Below are 13,825 nucleotides of genomic sequence, written 5' to 3' on the forward strand. Positions count from 1 at the left end.
GCCAGGAGTGGCCACTGCACTCCAGTCTGAGTGACAGAGTGAGACTCCAACTCAAAAAAACAGAATGCCAGAGCAGAAAGATGGAAGAAGCCTGCTGTCAGTTTGGAGTTGCCACATCAGTTCTGAATTGTCCACTTTTGCAACTTTGTACATGAAGAAAGTAAATCTATATTTGATTACATTACTATTTCTATGACATGTTGTCAAGTGCAGTCCTGACCAATAAGGATGTAAGCAAAAATAGAAAAAAAGGAATCTTATGTAGAGTACACCATATTGCCTCAGTCTGGCACCATGACTAGTGGGTGCACACACAGTGCTACTGCATTCACTGTGTGGGATTATGCTGTTCCGTGTGGCAACAGTGCCTGGGCAGAGACCTGCCTCCACAACTGTATAGCAGATATAGTTCAGTTATGACACTACAACAGGGATCTAACTATAACCAGTTGGCCAAATCTGGCCTGTGGCCTGTTTCTATTCACACTGTAAACTGAGATATTTTTTTCTTCCTTCTTTTTAGAAGAATGTTTAAAAAACAAACAAATTGAAAGACAAACAAAAACACAGAAGAATATACAGCAGAGATCATATGAGTCTGTGAAGCCTAAATATTTACTATCTGGTCCTTTACAGAAAAAGCTCGCTGTTCCCTGCAGAAGGACAGGGCAGAGAAGAATCAATGTACAACTTATAGCAACAATTATACAGGTTGCAGATATTGCCTGGGCATATTTTTATTCTCCTTTGCTGGTCAGTGAGTCATTATGTCCAAACATGATCTGTGATTGAAGAATTCTCTAAAGTGATTCCCTGAAGGCAGACGTTGCAGAGCAATAGGAAAGAAGAAGATATAGCATGGAAAATACTTTTCTGACTTAAAAAGTAAGAATCTAGTTTTAAGTATAATGACATCAGATTTCCGGAAAATATAATACTTAGGAAAATATCATACATCAGCTGGAGCTGATTGTTGGAAAAGGAAGTATCATTAAGCGTTCAACAGAAACTCCTAGAAGGAATTACATTCTGAATACCTCAGAATAAAAGTCTCTTTCAAGAAGACTTCCCTGCCACAGGTGGTACCAAGCTTTCATTCCCCCAAATAAACATTTCCACTATTCATTTTTATTCTCCTCGCACGCTACACTAACAACATTGGGTTGAAAGCAATGAGTAGAAAGATGGTGATTTCCCTGATTTTCTATTCTCATTGCCTCATAGAACCTAAAAATGGTGTAGTCATTATTTAGACACTTGAAAAATTATTCTAAATAGTGTACAGAAGTAAAGGCTTTCATTTTTATGGCTAAAAGTAATTTCTCATACCCAATGATAAGGTTATAAATTATTAAAATTTTCCAATTTCATATTTAGATAACTCACCCCAACATGTAATCAGCTTAGTTGTAAATCAACCTCATACAACAGTTTTGCTGTGTGTATTGCTGCTAGTGAAATCTAAATCCTGCCTCACGGATACTTGAGAATACCCCTAGAGCCTGGGCCTAAACCAACACAGAAGAGGAAGAAAATGTGAGTTTATTAAACTTTCAGATCCTCAAATATCTAAATTTCATTTTAGTTTCCAGAACTTCTTGTTTTTCTCTATGTATGTTTTTCTTCTAACACATTATAGTCATCAGTGTTTTACAAGTGGAGCCTTTCCTCTTCCTACACAGTATTTATTTAATTCCTGTTATAATTTTGTCAGTTCAGAGCTTTCACGATGTCATAATAAATTCCTTGCTAGAGTGGTCTTTCTATCATTTTAAAGGCTAAGTGAATTTAGGAAAAATAACTATATTGCATCAGCTGTTTTTATCTAATATTTTGTAGATACAACATACTTTGTTGTCAAATCAAAGATGATAGCATGCTTTTGTTCATATACTGAGCACAAAATTATCCTTCCTAAGAATCAGTCTTTAAGGTTTTCCATTTTTGGAATTTATCGTTCACATCAAATGTATACGTTCATATAATTATAAAATTATGTAATTATTTTATGTAGATCAGTGATGACTGCATGTGAATATCCTAGAACAACACATTACAAAATGCTATGATTAGAGAAAATGGCAATTGTGAACATCTGGATTGAAAAATTTAAATTTGAAAAAGTCTGATATTTTTTATAAAGTCTTTTTTCTATGCTTGTCCAGATTTCAGTTGGTACTGACTAAAACCACTTATATGGAACAAGCTAATTAAATGCAAATTTAAATATGTTGCACTGATTAAATAAATAAAACAGGTAGGAAAATAGATATTTCTCTGCTTTGTTACTTGACTACATTGATAAAGAACAGTTTTCATGTTGCCTTTAAGGATATTCAGCAATTTTAATGTTAAAGGATAAAATAAGAATGACCAAAATGAAGAAACATTTTAAAATTAAATTCATCAAATTTTATTGGAGAAGAAAATAACTATATAATTAAAAACTTTCAAAAATATCTTGAGCAAGTATGAATTTTGTTTTACAAAGTAAGTTAACACAAAGCTACCTCTATTTTTAACTATCCAACATGCAATTCCCAATTTGAGACCTCTGGCTGCTCAAAGCTCCTCATCTCTGGGAATTGAAGGCCTAATTTCCCCCCAGATTCAGGGTAGTATCTATCTTCTGAGTTGGGTGGATAGTCAATATATTTAATAGCATTATGATAAAGACTTTGACCATTCAGAGTGTTGCAGGAGTTTTGAAAGCTTCAAGCAGCAACCTCAGGTTCTTGTCCCACAACCAAGAAGATTAAGGAATGTGAACACCAAAAGAATGAATGAAAGAGTTTATTAAGCAACAAAGCTCTCCAGAGAATAGAGGCAGCCCGAAACGGGTTACCCGATGTTAGGAGGTTTTTATCTTTTCTGGGGGCATTTCTTTCATTTACATCTCATCCACTCCTTACTTCCTGAGACCCAATTCTTACTGCGCATGCGAATCCTTGACCAAGGCTACTCCATCTTGAATATTACCCATAAATACCACAGAAAAGCCCACGGGGGGGGGGGGTTAAAACCTCAATGCTCATCCTATGTTAATGATATTATAATAAGCCAAGGTCAAGTTAGGACATTTGGTTAAGCTACTACACCTGTGTTTAAGCAGCAAAAAGTCCCTTTTATCAGTACATCCTGGGTTGACAGAATGTTCTTAACCACATTTTCAGCCAACAATTATCTTATGAGAGTGGTGCAGGGGGTGTTCCTGCAGGTTTTAAGTCTTCTCGAGACCCTCTTTCTCTGTTTGCCTAGCCAACTTCTATCTCCTTTCTCAAGAGCAGATGCCCAATCAATCAAGTTGGATAATGTCCAGCATACACAAGTCTGGTCCACAGATGTGGGCCTGCTAGGTATCTGCCATGTTTTTAAAGGCCTAAAGGGGTTACGGGAGGGAGGTGGAATATTTGTCCTCACCCATTTTAGCATGTATTAAGGCATCTCTGAACTACAGTTATTGACTATACAGGCTCTCACTGCTTCTCTAGACCACAAACGCACTCCATTTCCTCTGGAGCACAAAGGAGAACATTATTGTTCTCTATTTTCACTATCCCAAAGGAGACTACTGCCCAGGTATGCCATGCTGCCATTTCCTCTCAAATGCTTTTGCATTGTGCCATGCACAGTTCCACGGCACTGCCCCTTCAACTTGGCTATTCTTCATATAAATTTCACAAATCTATTTTACATCTCTGTCATTTTTCTCATCACAGAATTGGTAGAAAGATCAGGGCAGAATTCAAGACATCACTTTCAAAATTAAAGTATTTGACTTGTACTCCGATTGTGTCACGGAAATCCTTCCTAGTAGATAATGAGGAAAGAATTTCTAGGTGGCACTTGAACAAGAAAAAGGTAAAGCTTAAAAATAGTTAAGACATTATAATATGATCTTACTATTTCTTGTAAAATTCAAGGCCAAAGCATGTTTTAACGTTGTCTTTTCACATTCCGATACCATCTTCACCCATATACACAATATTGGGATTTAAACACCTTTGTTAAGTTATAATTCATTCACCACATAATTTATCCATTTAAAATGTACAATTTCATGCTTTTAAAATAAGTTCAAAGAGTTGTGCAACCGTCATTACAATCCAATTTTAGAACATTTTTTCACTCCCAAAACAACCTCACACTCATCGACTGTCATTATTCTCTCCCTCAATGCCCATCCTACCCAGCCTCTGAAAACCACTTCTCTACTCTCTGTCTCTGTTGACTTGCCTGTTTTAGATCTTTTATATGAATGAAATCATGAAATATGTGGTCTTTTTATATACTAGTTACTTCTCTTTTGCATAATATTTTCAAGGTTAATCTATGTTGAAGGATATGCGAATAGTTCTTTCCTTTTTGTGGCCAAATAATAGTCCCCGTATGGATTTATCACAATTTTGCTTATCCATTAGAATTTTTCCCATAAATTTTTAAGCTTATCTTGCTTACTATATTTTTATACTACAAGGAATCTAGTAAAGGTTTTCTAAAGGTTTTCAGAATTTAACTGATGAAATTGGTGAAAATTATAAATGAAGTAAATGACTACAAACTATTCCTGATCTGCTCAGAGAAGCAATCAATTCAAATATTCAAGTACATTTTGAGAAACTTTTAAAAGACTATTAGACATAAAGAAAATAAGACTGGGCATGGTGGTGCATGTCTGTAATCACAGCACTGTGGGAGGCAGAGGCAAGAGGATTACCCGAGTCCAGGGGTTCAAGACCAGCCTGGGCAACTTGGTGAGACTTCATCTCTACAATAAAAAAAAAAAAAAAACTTAGCCTGACATAGTGGCACATGCCTGTAGTTCCAGCTACTTGGAAGACAGAGGCAGAAGGATAGCCTGAGTCCCCAGGTCAAGGCTATGGTGGTGGTTGAGGGTGCCACTGCACTCTAGCTGGGGCAACAGAGCAAGATCCCAACTCAAAAAAAAAAAATTAATAAGCATTTGCCTCTGTTTTCTAACAGAAAAATTTTCATCAAAACTGCCTGGAATACTTGTAAACAAGTAGATAAAAATGGAAAATGGAATACTTGTTATCTTTATAATATTAGGTAATAAAGATGATGAATTTTTTTTCCACTTCAATCTTAGTGACTTTGGAACTACTATTAACATATCTGCATGCATGCTTTCCTTAGGAGCATAGGGTGATACTAGAAGTGCTAGAAATAACACTATCAAAATTTAGGAGACTGTTCATATTTCTTATGATAAGTGGACATTAAAAAAGTATGGCATATTTAGCTATGGTCATATTATTTATTATAATTTTGTTAAAGTGATGTTTCTAACATGGAAAAATCCTTCAGTAGACTCTGTTACAGTGGTATAACTATATTTAGGATCCGTGTATAATCTGGGCTTCTGAATCTGATATTATAAAGATTCTTACTCTATGATGGATAAAGTTTCTGTCTTTCAGGTTCAAAAAATATGCACAATAATTTGTGTCATGCCCTAAGATATTAATAATAATAATATGGGAACTAAACCTTGATATCTGTGATATTCCTTCTATATGTTCCTCTATCTCAAACCATGAGAGACAAGTTCTTACTCCCTTTTAGTGCCATGTGTTAAATAATTATTTTTCTCTTTGAGTTTTTTTTTTCTAGTATTAACACAATCACGTTGAAATGATTAACTTCACATTTTGTTTCCTTCATAAGTTAATTCATACTACAAAACTATATTTTATGCTCCCCTTACATACTCATTTTAAAGAAACCCCCAAAAAAGTTTTCAAGTTTCTTAGGCAATTTGGAAAAAAAAAAAACAAATCAACTAGAACAGCAGTCATCCGTGAAAACAACTGACATTTAGTTTCGCATGTAAGGTAAATCCGAATGACATGAGAACCTTTCTACTCACAGGTATCTAAAGACTCGTCTGAATCATCAGGGCAGTCAGGGTCCCCATCACACAGCCAGCTCTGGGAGACACAAGTCACATGATCGTGGCAAAGAAATTCACCAGGATCACACAACTGCTGATCTGAAAATGAAAATGTTTCGAAATAAAATATGAATGATCTGAACATGAACACAAGAGCAGTACAAAGATGAAATGTGAAAAAGCAATGCATAAAACGTACATGAATGTGATCCACATTTTTTGTTTAGCAGCAAAGATAAACCAACTATTTATATTAATTTTAGCTTCTCAGCTCAAGCACACAATTTGGATGGACTTGATTTTTTTATAGGTTCAAACAATCTGTTCCGGAAATAGTTAAAAATTCTATTTGTGTTTATGACTAGAGGCTTTATCAGATCAAAGATGGCATATAGATATTCTAGCAAGTCAGTTTCATATAACATGTTGAATCAAAGCAAAAGCTCTTGAGCATAAAAATTTTAGTTTCTTTCTCTGCTCTGAGAGAAATTAAAATCAGTAGTAAGTTAAACATTGCAATTAAACTCTATTTCTGAGTATTTAGTTCTTAACCATCTATCCTAATACTTGGGCTTCATGTCTCTACATGAATGAATATCCAAGATCAAAGTATTTTCTTTCCTTTTTCATCATGACTTTCAAGGTGATAACTTCCATTACTGGACAGCAAAAATGATAATAATGTCCATAAGACTGTTTTTGTAACTCAAATTTTCTACAATGGGCTGTGCCTAAAACATCTTCTATTTTTCTTCCTTTAAAAAACAATCTTATCCTGTTATATTTTCAGGACATTTGGGATCTTTGCTCAAGTCTTAGTAAACTCACCAGAATATTATTGTTCACATATATTTCCTTATGCCCTGTAAGTCCACTTAAAAAATTCAATCTTTGTTTACCTTTTAACATGTCTGCAATAGGAATGTCTTCTATAATCTATGGCCTCCGAATGTGAAAAAGCATTAGGAATACCTTAGCCATTTGATTCCACTGTAGTTTTGTTATATATGTATTATAAGAAAAATTTGAGATTAAAAATATATCATTAAGTAGGTTCAATGAGCTCTTTCAATAAATGTTAAATAAAAATTCTTAGTGATAAGAAAATATTAGGCCATAGCTTAACTGACAATTTCCCCCAGCCATATACAAAATGATGGCATATTTTACACTCAATGGTATCAAAGATTTGATAAAATATGTGTATATTTCCTTTTTCTCTCTCAACCTCCCCACTGCCCGATACCAGTCACATAACTTTCAGTAAATGCACATTACAAACATATATATCTTTAATCTACAGATGTGGGTGTACTTTTAACATTTTCCAGGTTCAAACTATATTTTCTGACTTTATAAAAATCTTATCCTGTTATATTTTCCATAAATTCACCATCAACACCACACTAATCACTGCCACTATCACAACTGTTGTTTCTTTACATCAAGTTGCTTGAGTATACTCTGTTTTTGGCCCTGGACTTCATGCTGTAGAATCAAAAATGTAGAAGCTAATCTTTATCTTTAAGGATTCAACAGACTACTTGTGCCAATAGAACCTACCACTCCCCAAAAATGCTAAAAGGAGAGATCACAGGTAGAGACAGATGGAGATAAATACAAAAATAGTTTTGGGATGTTGGCATTCTTCTAAAGATGGGTAGACTTTGGATAAATGGAATATAAGACATTCCTGGCAAGGTTTAGAGTAAATATTTGCTAAGATAGTAATTATTATGATACATTTGAGAAAGAAAAAAAGTTTTCTATTGAAATTGTATGACATTAGGTCATAAACCCATAATCTGTTTTTTTTTTAATATACCAAGCAATGGTGTGTGATATTCATAAGTATACCCCAATGCTAAAGGAGCGGGGTTCACATTTTGCTTTAGGTAATCTCATAACTTTTGAAGTCAATGTAGAAAAAGAGCATGGAACAAAATTCAAATTATTTTGCTTATAGTTAAAAAGACCATATAATTTATTACCAAACTGATCGAGTTCTCAGAATAAAGGAAGGTTTATTAATAATCGCACAGAGGCAAAGGTAAACCAAGTCTATCATAAAAATCAGAATAGATGTTCCTAGTGCCTATAACTACTATGCACTTGATCTATCTTCTGGAAGTGCTTGATTTTCTATTCCTTCAGTCTTTTCAAACTATAACAAATTGCTACATGGAGAGGGGGAAATATCATTGTATATTGTGTGACTGAGTAAACAATCAGTACTTAATGAAAATATAAACAAGTAAAGAGGCTGGGTGGGGTGGCTCAGCCTGTAATCCCAGCACTTTGGGAGGCTCAGGAGAGAGGACTGCTTAAACTGAGGGGTTCGAGATCAACCTGGGCTATTTGGTGAGACCTCGTCTCTACAATAAATCACAAAAACTGGCCGGGTATTGGTGGTGTGTGTCTGTAGTTCCAGTTACTTGAAAGGCAGGGTGGAAGGATCGCCTAAGCCCAGCAGGTTAATGCTGCAGTGGCCGTGAGCGTGCCACTGCACTCCAGCCTGGGTGACAAGAGTGAGACTCCAACTCAAACAAACAAACAAATAAATAAAGAGAACCATAAGGAATCATTCATGGTGTTGAAATAGAATGTCTCAAAAACATAGGATCAGTAATGAGAAAACGTGATTGCCTTGGGAAGCACTTTGTATGTAATCTGAAGGCATGGAAAATAAGAAAGGGCATTTAATAATAAAACATATTGCAAAGTTCTGCTAAGACATGCTTGCTATTGATTAGAGAAGAATTCAAGATATAGGATGTGGCAGTGGGGACTCAGATGAAGTCTATGCACCAAATGAGTTAAGAATTGGTAACTATATATTTGAAAGGCTTGAACATGTATCCAAGTAAATAGCCTTAGAATTTGATTTGATGGTGTCCCAAAACCAAGATAGGACATATAGATAGAGAGAGAGAGAGAAAAAAAAAGTGGGTGCTCATGACAGGGAGTGAAATAATAAAGGGAATACTTAATCTTTTTACAGTGATATTTAGTTCAAAAAGCACTTTCACTACCCATATCTTAGTTTTTAAATTTATTTATATATCATAGAAATTTTACTCAAAATTATTGAAATTTTACTCAGCACTGGAATATATAGTAATTTTTAAAAGCAGATTACTGACATCATGGAGCTTACATTATGGTGGGAGGATAGAAACAAAAACAAAATAAATGAGTTAGTTGTGTAGTATTTTTAGGTGATAAACCCTATTGAGAAAAATAAAGCAGAGATGGAGTTTAAAAGTTGGAGATCAGGAAGAGGTACAATTTTAAACAGGGTGTTTAGACAATAAGTAACAGAGAGTATAATACTGGAATAAAGGCTTTAAATGGGTGAGAGTGACGCCTAGTTGAATATAAGACCATGTGATAACGATTATGAGCTAAAGATGTTCATGGAAAATTTATGAAGCACTGAAGAGGTCAAGGTGACTGAAGAAAAAGAAATTAGAAAAAGAGGTCATTGGCAAGTATCAGGTTGAGGGGAGCAGATGAAGGTTTTCAGTTTTACTTAAAAAATAAAACAAAACATTGGAATTCAAAACAGAGTGACAGAATCTGACTTACTTTGTAAAAGAATCACTCTGGCTACTGTGTTGAGAATAAATTGCAGTGAAGTGAAGGTGTAAGCAGGGAGATCAACTATTATGTTCCTGCAATAATCCAGGTGAGAGGGGGATGGTTGTAGGGATACATGTGTTGTCAGAATGAAAATTCAAGACTATTGGATGAAAAACTGAAGTCAAATATCATGCCCACAATCTCATTACATTCCAGATTCTTCAATTCAGATATCTGAACCCAAATGTATGGTTTTTCAACTGCTTTCGAAAATAAGATGCTTTTGAGTCATCCAAGAAGAAATATTCAATAGGCACTGAAACATTTAAGCCTAATTCAAGAGAATGACTCAAATTATAAAGAGAACTAGGACTGTAAGAAGATAGTGAAAATTATAAGAATAGATGCACATAAAATTAAAGTGAGGTGAGAGAGAGAGAGACAGAGACAGATAGAGAGACAGAGAGGGAGAGAGAGAGAGAGAGAGAGAGAGAGAGAGAGAGAGAGAGAGAGAGAGAGAGAGAGAGAGAACAGATTGCCACAGGAGTAGGACTCAAGGGGAAAGGAGAGAACAGATTGCCACAGGAGTAGGACTCAAGGGGAAAGGAGATTTATAGAAATTTCGTGAAATTTCAAGAAGTGGATTGAGCTAGGGGGTCTCTAATGACAAAATTCATGTACAGCGGGTCCTAAAACCTAAAGTAGACTTGTCCCTGAGGGAATGGTATCACTTGAGGAAGATAGACTGTAGGCCCAAGAAGGAGATGAAAGGGAACCAGTTTATTCAAGAGGAATTCATGGGGATGGAATAAAAACCTAAAAAACAATGGAGACACTCACCCTGAGGAAAAATGATCGAACAATGAAATCACAGATTATTAACTGGTATGCAAGAAAGTTAAGATATTCTTATTTAGTTGTGCTTTCTCAAAAAATTGAAAAGCAGGATTGATTTTTGAAATTTGAGGTAAGTAGAATTAGAAAGGAAGGTGACACTTTAGAATATTGCTGTGGGAATTAAAAAAGCAGTTGACTAAATTTATGAAAAGATTACTTTCTAACAGCAATGAGAATGCTGCTAAGTTTGAAAAGTACATACTCGACAGCTGATTGTTTTGTTCATTTTATTTTATTTTATGTCCAAATATCCACCTAGATGTAGAATAATCCCTTGGGAAAAATCCCAGAAGAAATCCCTTGGGAAAAATATGCAAATCACCTGTCCTCAATACATACTCACATGTATATAGACATATACATAAATTCATCATGATTCAAAATGATTTTTTTTTTCAGGAGTAAGATAGACTTAAGGGGATTTGCCTAATGAGCCTGTGTTATTAGCTTGCTAAGCAAGCTCCAACCTTTAAAGACAATTTGCATTGTTGCAGTTTTGGGGACAGTTTTATATTATCACTCTAGGAAATAGCAGTTAAGAATAGCTTGCTATAACCTTCCTATTTATTTTCAATCACATACTCTGTTTTAAAGTCAGTTTGTAAAAGCATTGATTACAGGATTCAAATGAATGAATTGCAGTATTTCAAGGTGATTACTTAAAAATACATCCACAGGATTGAGTTCCTTTAATCAGAAGCTAAATATGTTGTATATATGTATGTTTTCCATTTATCCTATTTAATGCTTCATCCCATGCCTCTTAGATAGTCAAACTAATATTATTTTAAATGCCTTCCTATTGTATGAAACATAGTATTTTACACTGTAATTTAAAAAAGGAGCTTATCTGAATGTGAAAGGAGTTTCACTTACATCCCTAAGAAGGAAGATCAAAGCTAATACTATGTATATCTCTTTATAATAATAGATTCTTGCAATCAAAAGACATGAGAAGATTAGGACAACCATAGCCTATAGAATTTACTGAGTTTGGATTTATCCTGTCATGAGAAAAGCTTAGTATGATCATTCTTTTATACTTACATGAAAATATCCATGTATTTTAATATAAATTTATAAATAATACTTTTTAAAGTTTGACATAATCATAACTGAAAAATTTTATATACGTGAGTTGTCACAGATGAGCTAACATATTTTCTTATTTTAATATCAGGATGAATTGCTAATTTTTATCTTTTTAAACAACAGAAGCTATCAAAGTCAAATACTGAAACTAACATATCTATCAATAGTGATCTACTAAATAACTATGTAGCCAACAGCTCCTTGAATATTTCACCATGATTAATTTACAGTAATCTTATGCAGCTTTCCTTAAAAGTTGACTCATACTAATGAGAATATTATTTTATCAACAAATTCATTGTCTATCTATTAAATGCATACTAGGGCACTATAGGCAAATTTAAAGAAAATGTAAATGATGAACTCTGATAGCTAATTACAAATTACAGGTAAAGAATATACACAGAACAGTTAAATTCCTGGGGACATAGATAAAAAAATTTATAAAGTAGGCTAAAGAATAGGTAAGTTAAAGAATAAGCACAACCTCCTGAGTAGCTGAGGATTAGGGAGGTACTGTGACGTATTTTCAGAACTTGGTTAATATCGATAATATTTATTATCTCTTTGTCTCATTGCTAATTTAAATGTAGGATGATTAATAACACACCACTCATAACTGCTAAAGAGAAATATGATTCTATTTCCTTTTGTCTCATATAGTAGGCAATGAATTCAGAATACCAGAAGAAGCAAATTATGGTAAGACCTACAGAAAGTATTACGTAGCCAGCTTCAAATTTTGATAAAGCTCATGTAAAGTTGAAAGACTAATGCTATTTATCAAATATCAAGAAGTGTCTTAATCCTTTGTCTTTATATTCAGCTACTCCAGAAAAATGTACATATGTAGATGACAAGTAAATTTCTCAGAATTCCTTTTAAATTGTTTTTCGTGATATGGCTATAGTCCTTCTTTCCCAGTACTTTCTCCTACTGTTATTTTACCATTCAACATATATATATATATTTTAGTTGGAGTCTCACTCTTGTCGCCCAGGCTGGAGTGCAGTGGCACACTCACGGTTACCGCAGTCTAGACCTGCTGGACTCAGGAGAACCTTCTGCCTCAGCCTTCCAAGTAGCTGGAACTACAGGTGCATGCCACCTCGACCAGCTATCAACATACTCTTAATTCTCTTTTCTGTTTTATTCACTTCCCCTAAGTGTATCTTTTTTTTTTTTTGAGTTGGAGTCTCACTGTCCCCCAGACTGGAGTGCAGTGGCTGCTCCCGGTCACCGCAGCCTTGACCCGCTGGGCTCTGGTGATCCTTCCGCCTCAGCCTTCCAAGCAGCTGGAACTACAGGTGCACGCTACCACGCCTGGCTAATTTTTTTTGATTTATTGTAGGGATGAGGTCTCGCCTGCCCAGGCAGGCCTCGAACCCACAGGCTCAGGCAATCCACTTACCTCAGCCTCCCAAAGACGCGGGATTACAGGCTGAGCCACCAAGCCTGGCCTAAGTGTATCTTTTATATGACTTTACTGTTTTATTCCTTTGTTTGGAATTCACTTCCCCATCTAACAAAATTCTAGTCATTCACTAAAGTCTAATGACATTTTACCTCCTTTCATGGACATTTTCCCAGTGAACTTTGCCTTCCTCTATCATTGGCTCCACAACACTCTACTCAAAACACCAGAAAGCACTTATTGTGCTGTGTTGTATGCATTGTACCTACTGCACGATGAATTCCTGGAAGGGCAAAGAGTTCTGTTTTAAGACTTCATATTTGCACTAACAGGAAGTCAGGAATAGAAAGTTAAACACAACATATTCTCACTCATATGTGAAAGGTAAAAAAAAAAGTTGATCTTATAAAAGTGAAAAGTAGAACAGAGGAAACTAGAGGTTGGGAAAAGTAGGAGGAAGGAAGGGATAAGGAAACATTGAGGATACAAAATTACTGCTAGGTGGGAGAAATAAGTTCTAGTGTTCTGTACCACTGTAAGATAACTATAGTTAACAATAATATAGTTTCAAATTGCTATAGGGAAGATATTGACTGTTCTCAATACAAAGGGATGATACACATTTGAGATACACTATCTTTTGCAAAGAGAGAGAATAAAAGCAAAACCAAAGCAATACCGGTATTCTGTTTTATTTTCAGAATGATAAATAGCTTGATTTAGTTAATCACTAAAATAAAATTAAGTTCTCCCATGGTTAAAATAAGATACTCTGAATGGTAAAGACTATAGTATATAAAATTAAAGCATCCGTGAACACTGAAAATCAAACTTGAGAGAGATTCAGTGTTATCCTCCCGAGTCTCTTAAAGACTACTGAAAATTAGACTTTTACAATAGCTCGTGTGCAATGGTAACGTAACCAA

At 34.8% G+C, this 13,825-nt stretch overlaps 1 protein-coding gene across 1 annotated transcript in view; it reads right to left on the reverse strand.

Moving 5' to 3' along the window:
- The window catches only part of LRP1B (LDL receptor related protein 1B), a 1,912,798-nt gene that overhangs the window by 1,584,936 nt on the left and 314,037 nt on the right, over window positions 1-13,825 (reverse strand). Inside the window, exon 2 of the mRNA XM_008055101.2 lies at window positions 5,891-6,013. Coding sequence (XP_008053292.1) covers window positions 5,891-6,013 — 123 coding nt within the window. The remainder of the gene's footprint in view (window positions 1-5,890; window positions 6,014-13,825) is intronic.

This window comes from Carlito syrichta, unplaced genomic scaffold (genome assembly GCF_000164805.1).
Source record: "Carlito syrichta isolate Samal-C Ts95f unplaced genomic scaffold, Tarsius_syrichta-2.0.1 Scaffold301673, whole genome shotgun sequence".
Lineage (NCBI taxonomy): Eukaryota > Metazoa > Chordata > Mammalia > Primates > Tarsiidae > Carlito > Carlito syrichta.